The sequence below is a fragment of the Martes martes genome (genome assembly GCF_963455335.1).
Source record: "Martes martes genome assembly, chromosome: 3".
In the NCBI taxonomy this organism is placed as follows: Eukaryota; Metazoa; Chordata; class Mammalia; order Carnivora; family Mustelidae; genus Martes; species Martes martes.
In genome coordinates, this window is record NC_137890.1 from 52,360,645 (window position 1) to 52,373,514 (window position 12,870).

General features: G+C 43.3%; 1 protein-coding gene across 2 annotated transcripts in view; it reads right to left on the minus strand.

The window, feature by feature from the left end:
* The window catches only part of VWA8 (von Willebrand factor A domain containing 8), a 330,448-nt gene that overhangs the window by 35,070 nt on the left and 282,508 nt on the right, over positions 1-12,870 (minus strand). For both annotated transcript variants that reach the window (XM_080798346.1, XM_080798347.1), the window contains exons 38-39: positions 8,960-9,068; positions 5,670-5,826 (exon numbers count right to left, since the gene is read on the minus strand). In XM_080798346.1, coding sequence (XP_080654472.1) covers positions 5,670-5,826; positions 8,960-9,068 — 266 coding nt within the window. The remainder of the gene's footprint in view (positions 1-5,669; positions 5,827-8,959; positions 9,069-12,870) is intronic.

A 12,870-nucleotide genomic window follows, 5' to 3' on the forward strand; every position in this document is an offset into this window, starting at 1 on the left:
ACTTGTGTTTTCATATGACTGTGGCTTTGAAGACCTATCCTGCTAGCGCAGTGCTCCTTCTCATCACTCTTCCTCATTAGCTTCCACTGCAGCCCCCGCCAGTGCACTTAGAGACCCCTGAACATGGCATACTCGCCTCCTGGCTCCTGCCTGGGCTGCTCCCCCACCGGGAACTTCCTTTCTCTGCCTCTTTGCCTGTAACTCCCACTTTCTCTTCAAGAGTCAGATCAATGAGGACCACCTCGAGGAAGCCGCACTGATCCCAGATCCGTCTTCTGGTCTCATAGCCCGTTGTGCTTCTTGCTATCAGAGCATTTCCTCCCCCTGCTTCGCTCCTCCCCCCATTGGCTTCCTGTCTCCCCAGCAAGGCTCCTTTATGAGAAGGACTGAGTCTCATTGTTAGCGTACAGCACCCAGCATGGTACCTAGCACTTGACAGGAGCTCAAAATGGAATTAAATGAATGACTGAAATAAAAATAAGACTCAGGAATATTTAGAATGCAGCATCTTAAACCAATCATAAGGATGTTGTAGCCATAACACACTAATCTGATCACGTGTTTCTGTAAGTTTCCATACATGTAAAGGTGCTGATCCTCAGACAGGCCTAATAAACGTACATCGACAGAAGCACAGTCTTCTAAACTGCTGTGCGTGTATGTGCGCACGCAGTGTTGGAAGGTATGAATCCCAGGTCCATACCCAAACTCTTATCTCAAATGCAGATTTATCTTCTTGGGCTGGAACAGAAATCCCAAATGCTGAATGGCAGCGAATGGTCTCTACTCCTCCGTGTCAGGCCAAGCGCCGGGGAGAATCCAGCCAACACAGGGCAGGGGGCTGGCAGCTTGTTAGCATCACCATGGGCAAATCTGCAATTCCTGCCCTACCACCTGGAGGGGTCGGCTGATACCAACTCAGCTTGCAAGATTCCACCTGAAGTCCTGCTCGACCCCTCCAGTAAAACTGATCATTTCCATTCATGACTCTTCTGTAGATACCCACTGCGAAACCTCCACACGTGATGGCTTTCACTAGATATGTCTATTTCCCTCTATCACAGTGTTTTTCAAACTTTATTTTCCACAGAAGGATGTATGTTTTATATTAAGATCCGGATCTACACATACGCATGTGCGTGTGTGTAGAACTAAACAAAAAGTTTAATGAAAAATACATTTACTACATATGATTCACTACATGGATATTTTCTCTTCTATCCCTCTGGGAGAAGAAATAGTCTCACTTTTTTTTTGAATCTCCAGTTCCTAGCACAATGCCTAAATGTTAGATAGCACTTTGAAAACTCTGACTATCTAAAGGTAAATAATAGCTGAATGGTGTTTCCCAAGGTGACACGCCAAGGGGCCCTTCTAAATCTAATTTACTCTCTGTTCTGAAGAACAGCTAGGAATACGCGCACAGGCCTTGACCTCCTAAAAATACCTCTTATGTTTGGCTTAGGCAATCTCCTAAACCTCTCTATAAATTTTCATTAGATTAAGTTATGTCTTAAGTATCAAGGCTGACAGAAGCTGGGCACCATGAACATTGCAGGATAAACTACTTCCCCACCCCGTCAAACACAGGAAGCTAATATGCTCTTTCCCAAAGAAGGGAGATTAGTACTTTTCCAAAGGGTGGTTAGAAAAAAAAAATGTGGATATAGCTTGTCCTTAGCAGGGGTGGGGGAAATACACACACGCATGCGCACATCAGGAAAGGAGTCAGGTCGCTGGTAGGTCACCTTGGGCAGACCAGCCTTTGTAGTGAGATCAGAATCAGCTTCATTTATAAGGCTACTTCTGGCGCGATCGTGTTGCACCCAAAAACACACCACATGCTGTTTTAATTATGAAGAAATCTGGAAATCATATTCCAGGTTGTGTCAGCTTTCAGAAAGATCACCTACAAGGTGTTCGAAGCTGATAAATTCTGAAAGATGAAGACTGACGTGGGGAACGGGGAAAGAAAATAGGAAATTTTAGCCTCTGGATCAGATAAGCTTCCTGGTGCTAATACTCTCAAAGCCCACAAGACTAGCTGGAAATATGTCTTTCTGCTGCCTTAACCTTGATCAAAACTACAGGGCACAGCTGCTTCACATCCCAGTAATCTATGTGGACTAAGTGCATTTTGTTGGCACAGTATATTTTTAAAGGGTATATTTATTGTTACGTAAGAGTCTGGGAATTTTGGTTCTCATTTTACTTTTCTTATAGGTCAGACTTAAATACTATAATTTTGGATCAGTTATGAGGAAAACAAACCTAAGCTGAGACTGATGGGTAGGACTGATTCGTTTTACAAATGGTAATAGGTACACCTTCCATGAGCTGGCGCCCACCTCCAACACCCTTTGAGGCACGGAAAATACCTCACCATCAATTTCCTTCATGTTTTGTTGGTTTAATGTTTCTGTCCTGCTTTCTGCATGTCTTACACATGTCTACCTCCGTGGGTCTTCCCGAATTAATCCTTTTTTCCCCCAAAGTTTTAATTTAAATTCCAGTTAATTAATAGTGCAATATTAGTTTTGGGTGTATGGTTTCAGTCAATTCTTGATGTATGGGAAGAGGTATGGATTGGAACCCAGACACAAATGAATGCTAACTAGAGGCTATTCTGATGATGACAAGAGCCTATCAGTAGTATTAGGCTCTTTAAGGCAATATGGGGGACCTCGAGACTGATGGATGAGTCTGGCTGTCACTCTGGTTTCAACCAGTTTTTGTTTTTTTTTTTCCAAGTTTTTATTTTAATTCCAGTTAGTTAACATACGGTGTTATATTGGTTCCGGGTGTTCAATACATAGTGATTCAGCACTTCCATACATCATCCGGTGCTCATCAGAGCAAGTGCCCTCCTTCATCCCCATCACTCATTTCAGCCATCCCCCACCCAGTCTGGTTTTAGCCAGTTTCTGAATTAAGTATCCGCCAGGCTCTGAACAAAGCATCGGTATTCAGATGTGCATTATTCATTCCACATGTGTGCATGGGTGTTTGCCATGCACTGGGTTCAAGGTACAGGTGCTGGGATGTATCAGAGAACAAAATCCCCTGCCCTCAAGGGACTAAAAGTCAGTGGAGACACAATCAAGTCTTCATACAAATAATAATACGTGTGAAACAGTGATAAGGAGCGTGGAGAAAGGGGACACAAAAGGAGGGACCTGACCTCATTCTACATATGCTGAGAGTTGCAAAAGAGCTTTAAAACAGACTCTTTGATGATAGTTAAGAATTACTACTTTTTAAAGATATGATAGATGAATTGTATGTTTTTATTTTTTTAGAGAGTTCTTATCTTTCAGAGATATACTCTAAGATACTTACAGCGAAAAGACAGGATATCTTGGATTAGCTTCAAAACAACTCAGGGGTAGGGACTGGGAGTGGAGCCAGATTTTTCTTCTTGAAGCTAGAAGAACAGGTCCATAGGGTTCTCTATATGTTTCTCTTTCCTTTTATTTATGTTTGAAAAGTCTCCTAAGAGGGTGCCTGGGTGGCTCAGTGAGTTAAGCGTCTGCCTTCAGCTCAGGTGATGATCCCGGGGTCCTGGGATTGAGTCCCGCATCGGGCTCCATGCTGAGGCAGGGGGCCTGTTTCTCCCTCTCCTTCTACTGCTGCTCCTCCTGCTTGCTCTCTCTCTTATAAATAAATAAAATAAAATAAAAAGTTTCATAATAAAAGGCTAAAGAGATTCTTTAGCAGTACTAAACTGGATACTCATCAAACAGGAGTATTTATTCCATGAAAGTAGAAAGCACCCTCTTTGCTCTCCGTGTTTTGCTATGCCCTGAGCTTCTCAGGATTTCCATGTGTTTTTATTTCTTCCCCCCTTTTTCATACTCCTGCTTACCTCCTGTCTTTCAACCACCTTATGGTGTTCTCTTTTACTTGGACTAGATTCTTCTCTGCAGTAATTAGAAGACGTGTATGGTTTTCTTACTCCCCTCCCCGTTTCTCCCCTTTCCTCTCCCACAGCCACTAAATTTAGTTGCCTTATTATCAGAAATGCTCCTTGACTTCTCCCCCCCCCCCCCCCCCCCGCAGGGCGGTGGTGCATAGAACCAGGTCCCTTATCCTTACTGTGGAAATCAGAGGAGGGGTATGCTTGTGCCCAAGCACTACTGAAAGGTCTTTCTGCTTCCCCGTGAACTATGTGTGTCAAAGCACTGTATCTGTCCACTTGTGCAAAAACTGAGACCACTCTGAGCCTGGCAACCCTAGGAACTCAGTCGGGGATGGGAGAATGAGGCATAGCTCATGTTTTACTTCCTTCCCTAAATGGATGTTTCACTGCTTATAAGGAATGTTGAGCAGTCTCCGAATTCTAACAAGATCTTTCGTATACCTCCCGCTTTTTTTTTTGAGAAGTTTAAACTGCTTTCATTTCTGACATAGGTATTTGTCCCCTAACTTCTTTGGGAGGAGAAGAGAGGAAAGTCACCCATTTCCACGAGAGCCAACTCGGGCACACTGAGGGTAAATACATTGTTCCAGGGCTCCTGGGAAGCCAGCAGAATGGCTGGGAGGGACCCTTTTGCCTTATTTACCTGCTGGAGACATGAGGCTCCCACTGCTCCCCAGCTTTCCTGAGGGTGTGGCAGGAGGGGCCTGCATTCTTGTCCCTATTGTTCTGTGCTGTTTACTTGCAGGATGTGTAAGCACAGCATGTAATGTAATACCAGATGTTCTACGTGGGAGGAACTTCATAACTCACACACACACACACACAACACACACACGCACAAAAGCATGCTTTTTTCTAAGGGCACCCAGCCCCTTCCATTGAGCACAACGTAAAGCTGCCTCCCAAACCACTACCAATTCCCTCACTCCCGCAGGAGGTATTGTTGGGCCTTCAGTATTTTTGGCTTTTAGCTAAAGAACACATGTGAATTCTAGTGAAAGCACCATGTGGATTCTTATTTTTTAGATGGTTCCAATCCAAGTGGCCCAGATGGGTTCTGGATCATCTAAAAGCCACAGGCTCATGGTTCTGCATTTCAAGGCCTCCACCCATCGACAGGGACTCCACGTCCAACCTCGCTCCCCACCCCCCAGCTGGAACCCTTTCTCCTGGATAGGCAAGCTGGCTCTCTCCATAACAGACCCTGTGCTTATTATCCTGGTCATTTAGGATCCCCTTCCTGGAAGGTCCAAGCCCTGGCTGAGCTCAGGTCTCAGTTCACGGACTTATCCCTGTCTACACCGGCAGGGGGCGCGGCCTCCCTACCACGTGACTGAGGCACTTAAAGAGTGTGCGTGTTTTTGAGTCCCGTTCCCTACACACATCTGCAGGATTTCTGAGGAAAGGAAGGGAACCTCGCCTAGAGTTTTCTAAATTCCCTTTGGGGCCTAGGAATGGATGTGGATGGAGGGATCTGAACTTTAATTTCTCTTAAGAGCGGTCTCTTTGGGTTTCCTTTCTCATGGGTTCTGCTCCTTTTCCCACTCAGTGATGTGTGATCAATGCACTTAACTGATTACGTCAAACAAAGAGAATGAGGCATGTTCACTGCGCTGTCTCTGCGGGGAGGTGGGCGCTATGGGTCTCAGTTCGTGCTGTGCAAGGTGAAGAACCCGAGGGCTTGGGGCTGCTCGGAATCTGCTCTCAGCGCCACCACGACCACCTTGCTCGAGCGGCGGCAGCCACTCACCGCTGCTGAAAGGCTTTCTGGCCCATCTCTCTGGCGGCTCTCTTCACCTCCTCGGGAACCGCGTCCTTCTCAGCCTCCGACACCTGGTACACAGTATGGCCTGCGTCCAGCCGGTATGGACCTCCTTTGCCACCCAGACCTGCGGTGTCTCTTCCCCCTGGAAGGAAACCAGGAAAATCCAGGTGGTAAGTCTCATCCAGGCCACAAGACAAAAGTCAGATCGTGGTCTGAAAGCAGTTTCGTGAAGCATGTTAACTGCACCTAGTTAGTAATTAAATATCAAATGACCTTCTTCTGGAAACAAAGGGTATGCCCCTGTTCAGGTGCCTTTTCTCTTCTCCATCCAGCCAAAGTTTACCTATATTTCAAGGGTCAGTCCACATTCCAGGACACCTCACCAGATGACTTCACATCACAGGGATCATTCCTGGCAACTATTTATTACCTTTAATATTTATTTTATTCTTTTCTCACTAACCTTATGATGGGTGGGATCATATCTTATCTATTCCTATAAGAGTGGCTTGAACACCACAGACAACTTGGGATGCATTTGTTAATTAAATGAGCAACACTCAGCATCCCTCACATATTACCTTATTTTCCCCTAAAATAAGAAATAGATGCTTAGATAGAGGATATAGTTAGCTTTGGGTACTGTCAGTTTCAGAACAGCTTTTCCAATATAAACTCAAGTCTACATGCTGGTAAGTGTACGTTGTATAACATTGTATAAACTGTTTACATTGTAAATTTAAGTTATATGCCTGGAAGACCAATACTCTAAGAAGTGGGGAGGACTCTGGCTGGCTAGACAAAGCTTGCCTTGTCTCAATACTTTCAAATTCAACTTATTTTAAAGTACTGTGCTGACCCCCAAAATACAAATATTGGCTAGATTTGGCCTCTGGGCTACCAGTTTATTACCTCTGCTTTATAATGATTAAAATAATAGCAGTCAATTTCTTTTGTTCATTCACACACAACGTGGGCACTGAGAAGAGAACTCAACGTTGGAGGGACAGTAGCATATCATAGCGTATCGCTGTATACTACTGTTACACGGCAGAGAATTGTACAGTTAAACTGGACTGCCTGAGTTTGAATCCTGTTCCCATCCATTAGTTGTCTGCCCTTGAAGGAAGTTCCTTAACTTTTTTGGGTCTCAGTCTCCTCAACTGTAAAATGGAGATACTAACATGATTTACGTCTTGGCATTGCCATGGGGCTACAATGCTTAGAACAGTATCTGGTGCAAAATGAGAACTATGCAAGTGGTTGCTTTTACTATTATCATTTAGACAACTTCTGGTCACAGAGAATGAGGTCATTTCTGAGTTGCATAAAGTGGAAATTTTGAAAGCTTTTAGGCTTTTGGTTAAATGATGTTACATTTATCTTTTCTCTCTTGGGGCCTTCATCGGTGTGATAAATTAAAAGTAAAACTCAGTAAGCACTGGTTCCCTTACCAGGGTCAGGCCAGTCACTTCCTTCTGGGAAATACCACGAGAACAGCCTATTAATGATCATATGTTTACCCTTCGATTTGAGCACATCTGATTTCACTCTTCTTTAGAAATTGGGGGTGGAAAATTCCTTCTTAGGTGTCTGAGATTCCTGGCTCTCACTCAGTGACAGCGGGGATACTAACATGGAGGCAGAGGGGACCAGAAACTGGACAATGACAATGAGCTCCAGAGGTAGAAAAGCTCTTTCTGTGACTTGACTCCCTTCCTATAGGAAGTTCCTCTTAGGCATGGGTGGGTCACAGATTAGCGCTTAACATTTCCTGGGCACTGAGATGACATCAGTTTTGGTGAAGAGGAAAGTACCCACAACTGTTCAGAGTCTGGTATGAGTGATATTCAGCATGAGTCAAAGGAACCTTCGGAGGGTCACACCAGGGGACAGAGAGGGCGTGAGTGGGGAGCTCTTCATGACCTCTGCTTCTCAGAGACTTTAATTTGTACTACTTAAATAAAAATGCTGGTCAGAGGTTCTAGACTTCAAGGCATAGTCTTGAAGCTAATCTTGAACACTCTAAATCTGCCGGAAGATATGGGAGAATAAACAAGGGAGGTGCTCTGATGATGAAAGAGGGATCAGGTAACTTGGGTCAGAGCTAAGTTCCACATAGAGAATTCTGAGAGGGAATGGCAGACTGAAAAATAATTTGAAGCAAAAAAGATTTGATAGAAAAATAAAGGCCGAGGGAAACAAAAGCAGGATCTTCAATCTGGACCGAGGTGAGCTAATAGATTCAAATGGAATAAAAAGCGAGAACCTCCGCTCCAGAGTAGTCTACTGCTGGGAGAAACCTACATCTGGCCTGCTCGTTCCACAATGCATTCCATATGGATTAAGTCCTGCCGGCTTGACACTAATTTCAAGATCAAAGGACATTTCTAAAAATACGCTTTCTTTAAAGCTGATGCTTGATGAATAAACAGAATAGGCAAGAAGTCTCCAGGCCTTTTTGATAGCACATTGTCTCAGCACAGAGACCCATTTCCTCCCGAGGCTGTCAAGGCCAAGAGGCACACAGCATCCTCAGGGAAGGTGAAGTATGGAGCTCGGGCCAACACGGCTCCCAGCCGAGATAAGATCAGACAGTGCACACACAGTCTGGCCCTATTCCTGCAGCCCCGCAGATGTGTCTGTCCCAGCTGCCGCAGAGGAAAGAGGAAGACAGCAGGCATGGGAACAATGCTCCCGCCAGGCAGCCAAGAGGAAGGAATGGGCCCCAGCCGTTGGCTCAAACTGCAGCCCACTCTCTTATCTCAAAATCTTGCATCCTCAACATACTCACTTCTGAGATGCGGAAGGCAAGGCCCATTTCTTTTCCAAGTCAGCTGCTCAAGAAAGAATTTACTATAGACTGCCGGCATGATCCCAAGGGCACGGAATTTAAAAGAAGGGCTTAACATTTTTAACGAACACATTCTCCAGACCCGGTCCCGTGCTCAGCACTTTATGATCATAATTTCGTGTAATCCTCACCACAACCTTGTCAGGCAGCTATTATTTCCCCCTTTTCCTGATGTGGCAATGACGGGAGGGTCAGAACAGTCTTGGGTCACAGGGTGGCAGAGTCTGTAGGACTCCAAAGGCCAGAGTTTTTCCATGCCTTGATATCATGCCGGGATGTAGGGCAAAGGCACAGTCCAGCTGACTAAGGGGGAAGGCAGGGGAGGCAAGTGGTCCTTGAGCCTTCTCAGGGGTGGTGTGCAGTGCCCTCGGGCATGAGAAGTCTCAGGATGCTCAACCCCGGGGATGCCCATGCTACCAACCTGTTCCGCCAGCCCACGTATTGCCGCCCACGTGGGGCATGTTGTCTGGGTCCTCCTTCCCGTGTTTGGGAGAGCTCACGTCTTCACCGCTGTCTCTGTTGATTGTTATCTACAAATGAAGGATTAAGACATTATCAGTCTCTCATGTTCAACACCGGAAACTGCAAGGATAGAAAGAAGAATTCTTTTCTCCTAAACCCTTAAGGTATCTTCTAACTTCAGGCCACAGGACACAGTAGATGCTGTTGGTGTCTGGCCAAAGAATTTTATCAGGTTTAACATGCATTTAGTTGGGAAGGAGACATTTAACTTTTTAAAAAATTCCTTAAAAAGAGAAGAAACTGGACTGAATTACAGTTTCAGAATTTTCCTGGTGCAGAACATGCCTCCAGGATCTACACAAGGAACATACCTACCAGAAGCAGGGAGAGTGGATCTCACCAGAGACTGACACCCTCCAGATGGTTTAAAAGGATCACTGCCCAGCTGTCCCAGCCAAGTAAGAGGATATATGTTTACGTATTTAATTTTCAAGGAAATCCCACTCTTCTGAGAAATACTTTGTATAAAATATATGGAAAAGAAAAATAGAAAATGTATCTATGTATGCTTCAGTGACATAGCTATACATAGAGACACAAAAGACTGCTTATTTATTTTCCAGATCCTCTGTAATTTTATTATGGTATTTTGTAGCTTTCCTAATTCAGCTTTACTTTAGAACTGGATTTACTGTTCCTGTAATGGCAAACAGAATAAGCTGCATTTTAGCCCTCGTCTGTGAAAGCTTCTGGCTCACTGGTCATTAATTGCATTTGGCAGAGATTCACCAAAAGGACTGGTAATCACCCAAGAATTCCAACCCTACTAAGGGACTCCAGTAGATGTCATTCGACAATAAAAAGAGCTCAAAGCAGTCCCACTTCATGAATCCTAAGAGCCGGCTGTCAACTGTAATGATTTTCAGGGCAGACCAGATCAAATATTCCTTTATTTGTCCAATAACACTTAGAGAAGACACACTGGCAGGACATCATGCGAAGTACCACGGAGCCTACGAAAGCCACTGGGGATTGGCCACTGCTCTCTAACTGTGGAGGGCAGAGCCGGAGGCTTGCAAATGGACCCAAAGCCTGATGCCAGATCGCTCTTAGAGCTGACCCACTCTTTGTTCATGCCTGGACTTTCATTCTAGGTGTTGGATTAATGAAGGTAGGCAAGTAATTTGGAGTCTTTGCAAATAAATGGCTATTAAGAATGAATTCAACATAACTTCCTTTGTCTCTGTCCAGACTAGTTAATTTCAAAAGTTACAACATCATAAAGAGATCTCTGCCGATAGCTTTGGCAACACTAACAGAGTTTTGGCCACAATTTTAGCATACTTCAAGAAAAGTTAGCTATCAGGACATGACAATTGATATGAATTCCACACACATAATCATGGCTAAAAATGGGTCAAAATAAGTATTTTCTCCTTTTTAAAATTAAACTATGCAGAATAGCTAGAAACATCTAAAGAAAAAATAAATATTAAAAAAAAAGCTTTCCCAGGGGCCTCTGGGTGGCTCAGTGGGTTAAGCCTCTGCCTTCAGCTCAGGTCATGATCCCAGGGTCCTGGGATCGAGTCCCACATAGGGCTCTCTGCTAGGCAGGGAGTCTGCTTCCTCCCCTCTCTCTCTCTCTCTGCCTGCCTCTCTGCCTACTTGTGATCTCTCTCTGTCAAATAAACAAAATCTTTAAAAAAATAAAATAAAATAAAAAGTAAAGAAAACTTTCTCAGAACTTGTCATCACTTTCTAACTTGTCCAGAGGTAATATAACAGATAAGCAGTAAATTAAAATACGTATATTGGCTGTAAGAATTCTAGACCAGCACTAACCGATAAAACTTTCTGTGTTGATGGAAATGTTTACATCTGCGGTGTCTAATATGGTAGCTATTAGTCCAATGTGGCTACTGAGTACTTGAGGATCTGAATTTTAAATTTTAATTAAAATTAAATTTTATATTTATATTTAAATTTAAAATTTAAATAACCATATGTGGGTAGTGGTTATTTCACTGGACAGCCCAGCACAAGGACAAGCTTGTTTCAGCCCAGTAGATACTGTTTGGAGCTCTCTGTAGCATCTCATAGATGTTCTCCATGAGAAATGCCAAAAACAAGGAACATTTAAGAACTGGGGTAGGGTTTTATTCTGTTGCTTATTTAAGAAATTTATATAAAAGTTATAACTACAGTTCAACCGGTTTTTTAAAACAAATATAATGGAACTTATATATAGAGATACATTTACTATAATAAGAATATAAACTTTTTAAAAGAAGCATTTATTACAACAATACCATCACTGCTCAAAACACTTATGGACTGCTTCTGGAAGGACCTACAGAGTCCCGTAGACGGTGAAAGATTCTTTAATATCTTTAATGGTGGCAACTATGTGTTAAAACTAAATTTGATTTTTAATAAACAGCCAGAGGATAGAGTTGATTTCTGGTGTAAAATGTCTGCTAACTTGTTATGTAGTCTTTAGCAAGTTAATTAACTTTTCTAGCCCTCAACTTTCTCATCAGGAACTAAGGGGGTTGGACTAAATGATTTCTACCATCCCACCTAGTGTCAGGATGCTCTGAGTCCAAATCTGGTTTATACCGTGATCAAGCTGGTTTTAGTCAAAACCAGGTACGCTTATACAATAATGAGACTAGTTTGCTTATAAGAGCTGTGACTCTTCTTTAGGCCAATTCTAAAAGATGAAGTTCCAAAAATGGTCTGAGCAATGAGAGCATTATTTCAATAACCGTTCTAAGCATCATTCCTCACCTTGGGGTGCGTGTGTGTGCGCGCGCATGCGCGTGCATGTGTATGTGTGCGTGCGTGTGTGTATATTCAGGTACATTGTTTAAAAATAAATAAAAGAACTTCAGAAGAAAAACAGAAAGTAAATTCTAGGTGTCTAGTCCCTTTATTTGAATAGAAAATGAGTTATCTTCTTTAGACATTTCCTACAATCCAGATATTCTGGTGTAAGCAAAGAGCTTTTTAAGAACAAATACTAAGGGAAAAAAAAAAAAAAGAACAAATACTAAGGGGCGCCTGGGTGGCTCAGTTGATAAGCGTCTGCCTTTGGCTCAGGTCACGATCCCAGGGTCCTGGGATCAAGCCCCACATCGGGCTCTCTGCTTGGCAGGAAGCCTGCTTCTCCCTCTCCCACTCCCCCTGCTTGTATTCCCTCTCTCACTGTGTCTCTCTCTATCAAATTAAAAAAAAAAAAAAACAAAAACAAAAAAGAACAAATACTAAAAATGATGGCATAAGACAAAAGAAAAAGCCCCTCAAATTGCCCCTTTCAGTGACTTCTGAAATCATGCTCTTGGAGCTGTGAAGACAGCTATAATGGGCCAACAGGGAGGCAGAAAATTGGCTATGAAACCTCTGGGCAGAAAGGAACTGGATTGTTCTTTGCCGCCTGTGTCTTCCTAGGCCATCTGCTGGGAAAGGGCATTGGTTACATTGCCAACAACAAGGCAGCCGTGGACTAATCCCAAGTGGGAATCTAGAGGTGTTTCAAAATTGACAAATTCTTGACAAAAACAATCATCAGCCCAAACCTGATTTGTTCCAGAGAAATATATACCACAAAATCCTAGGACTCTTACTTCAAAAAAAAAAAAAAAAAAAAAGGCATTTTGGAAGTTTATCTAATTTTGTGTCATTTTATGAATGCCATTATACTCACAGGAATATATTTCTCTAGCGCATCTGCCAAAGGGTTTTCAAAGGCATTTTGGGGAATCTCCTACATGAACTAACAACGGTTCATAAAAGGTCCAAGGCAGGAAGTCTAAGACAGTCCAAGCTAGGAGAGAAACTGAAACAGATATTAGGGAAGGCCTATCATTC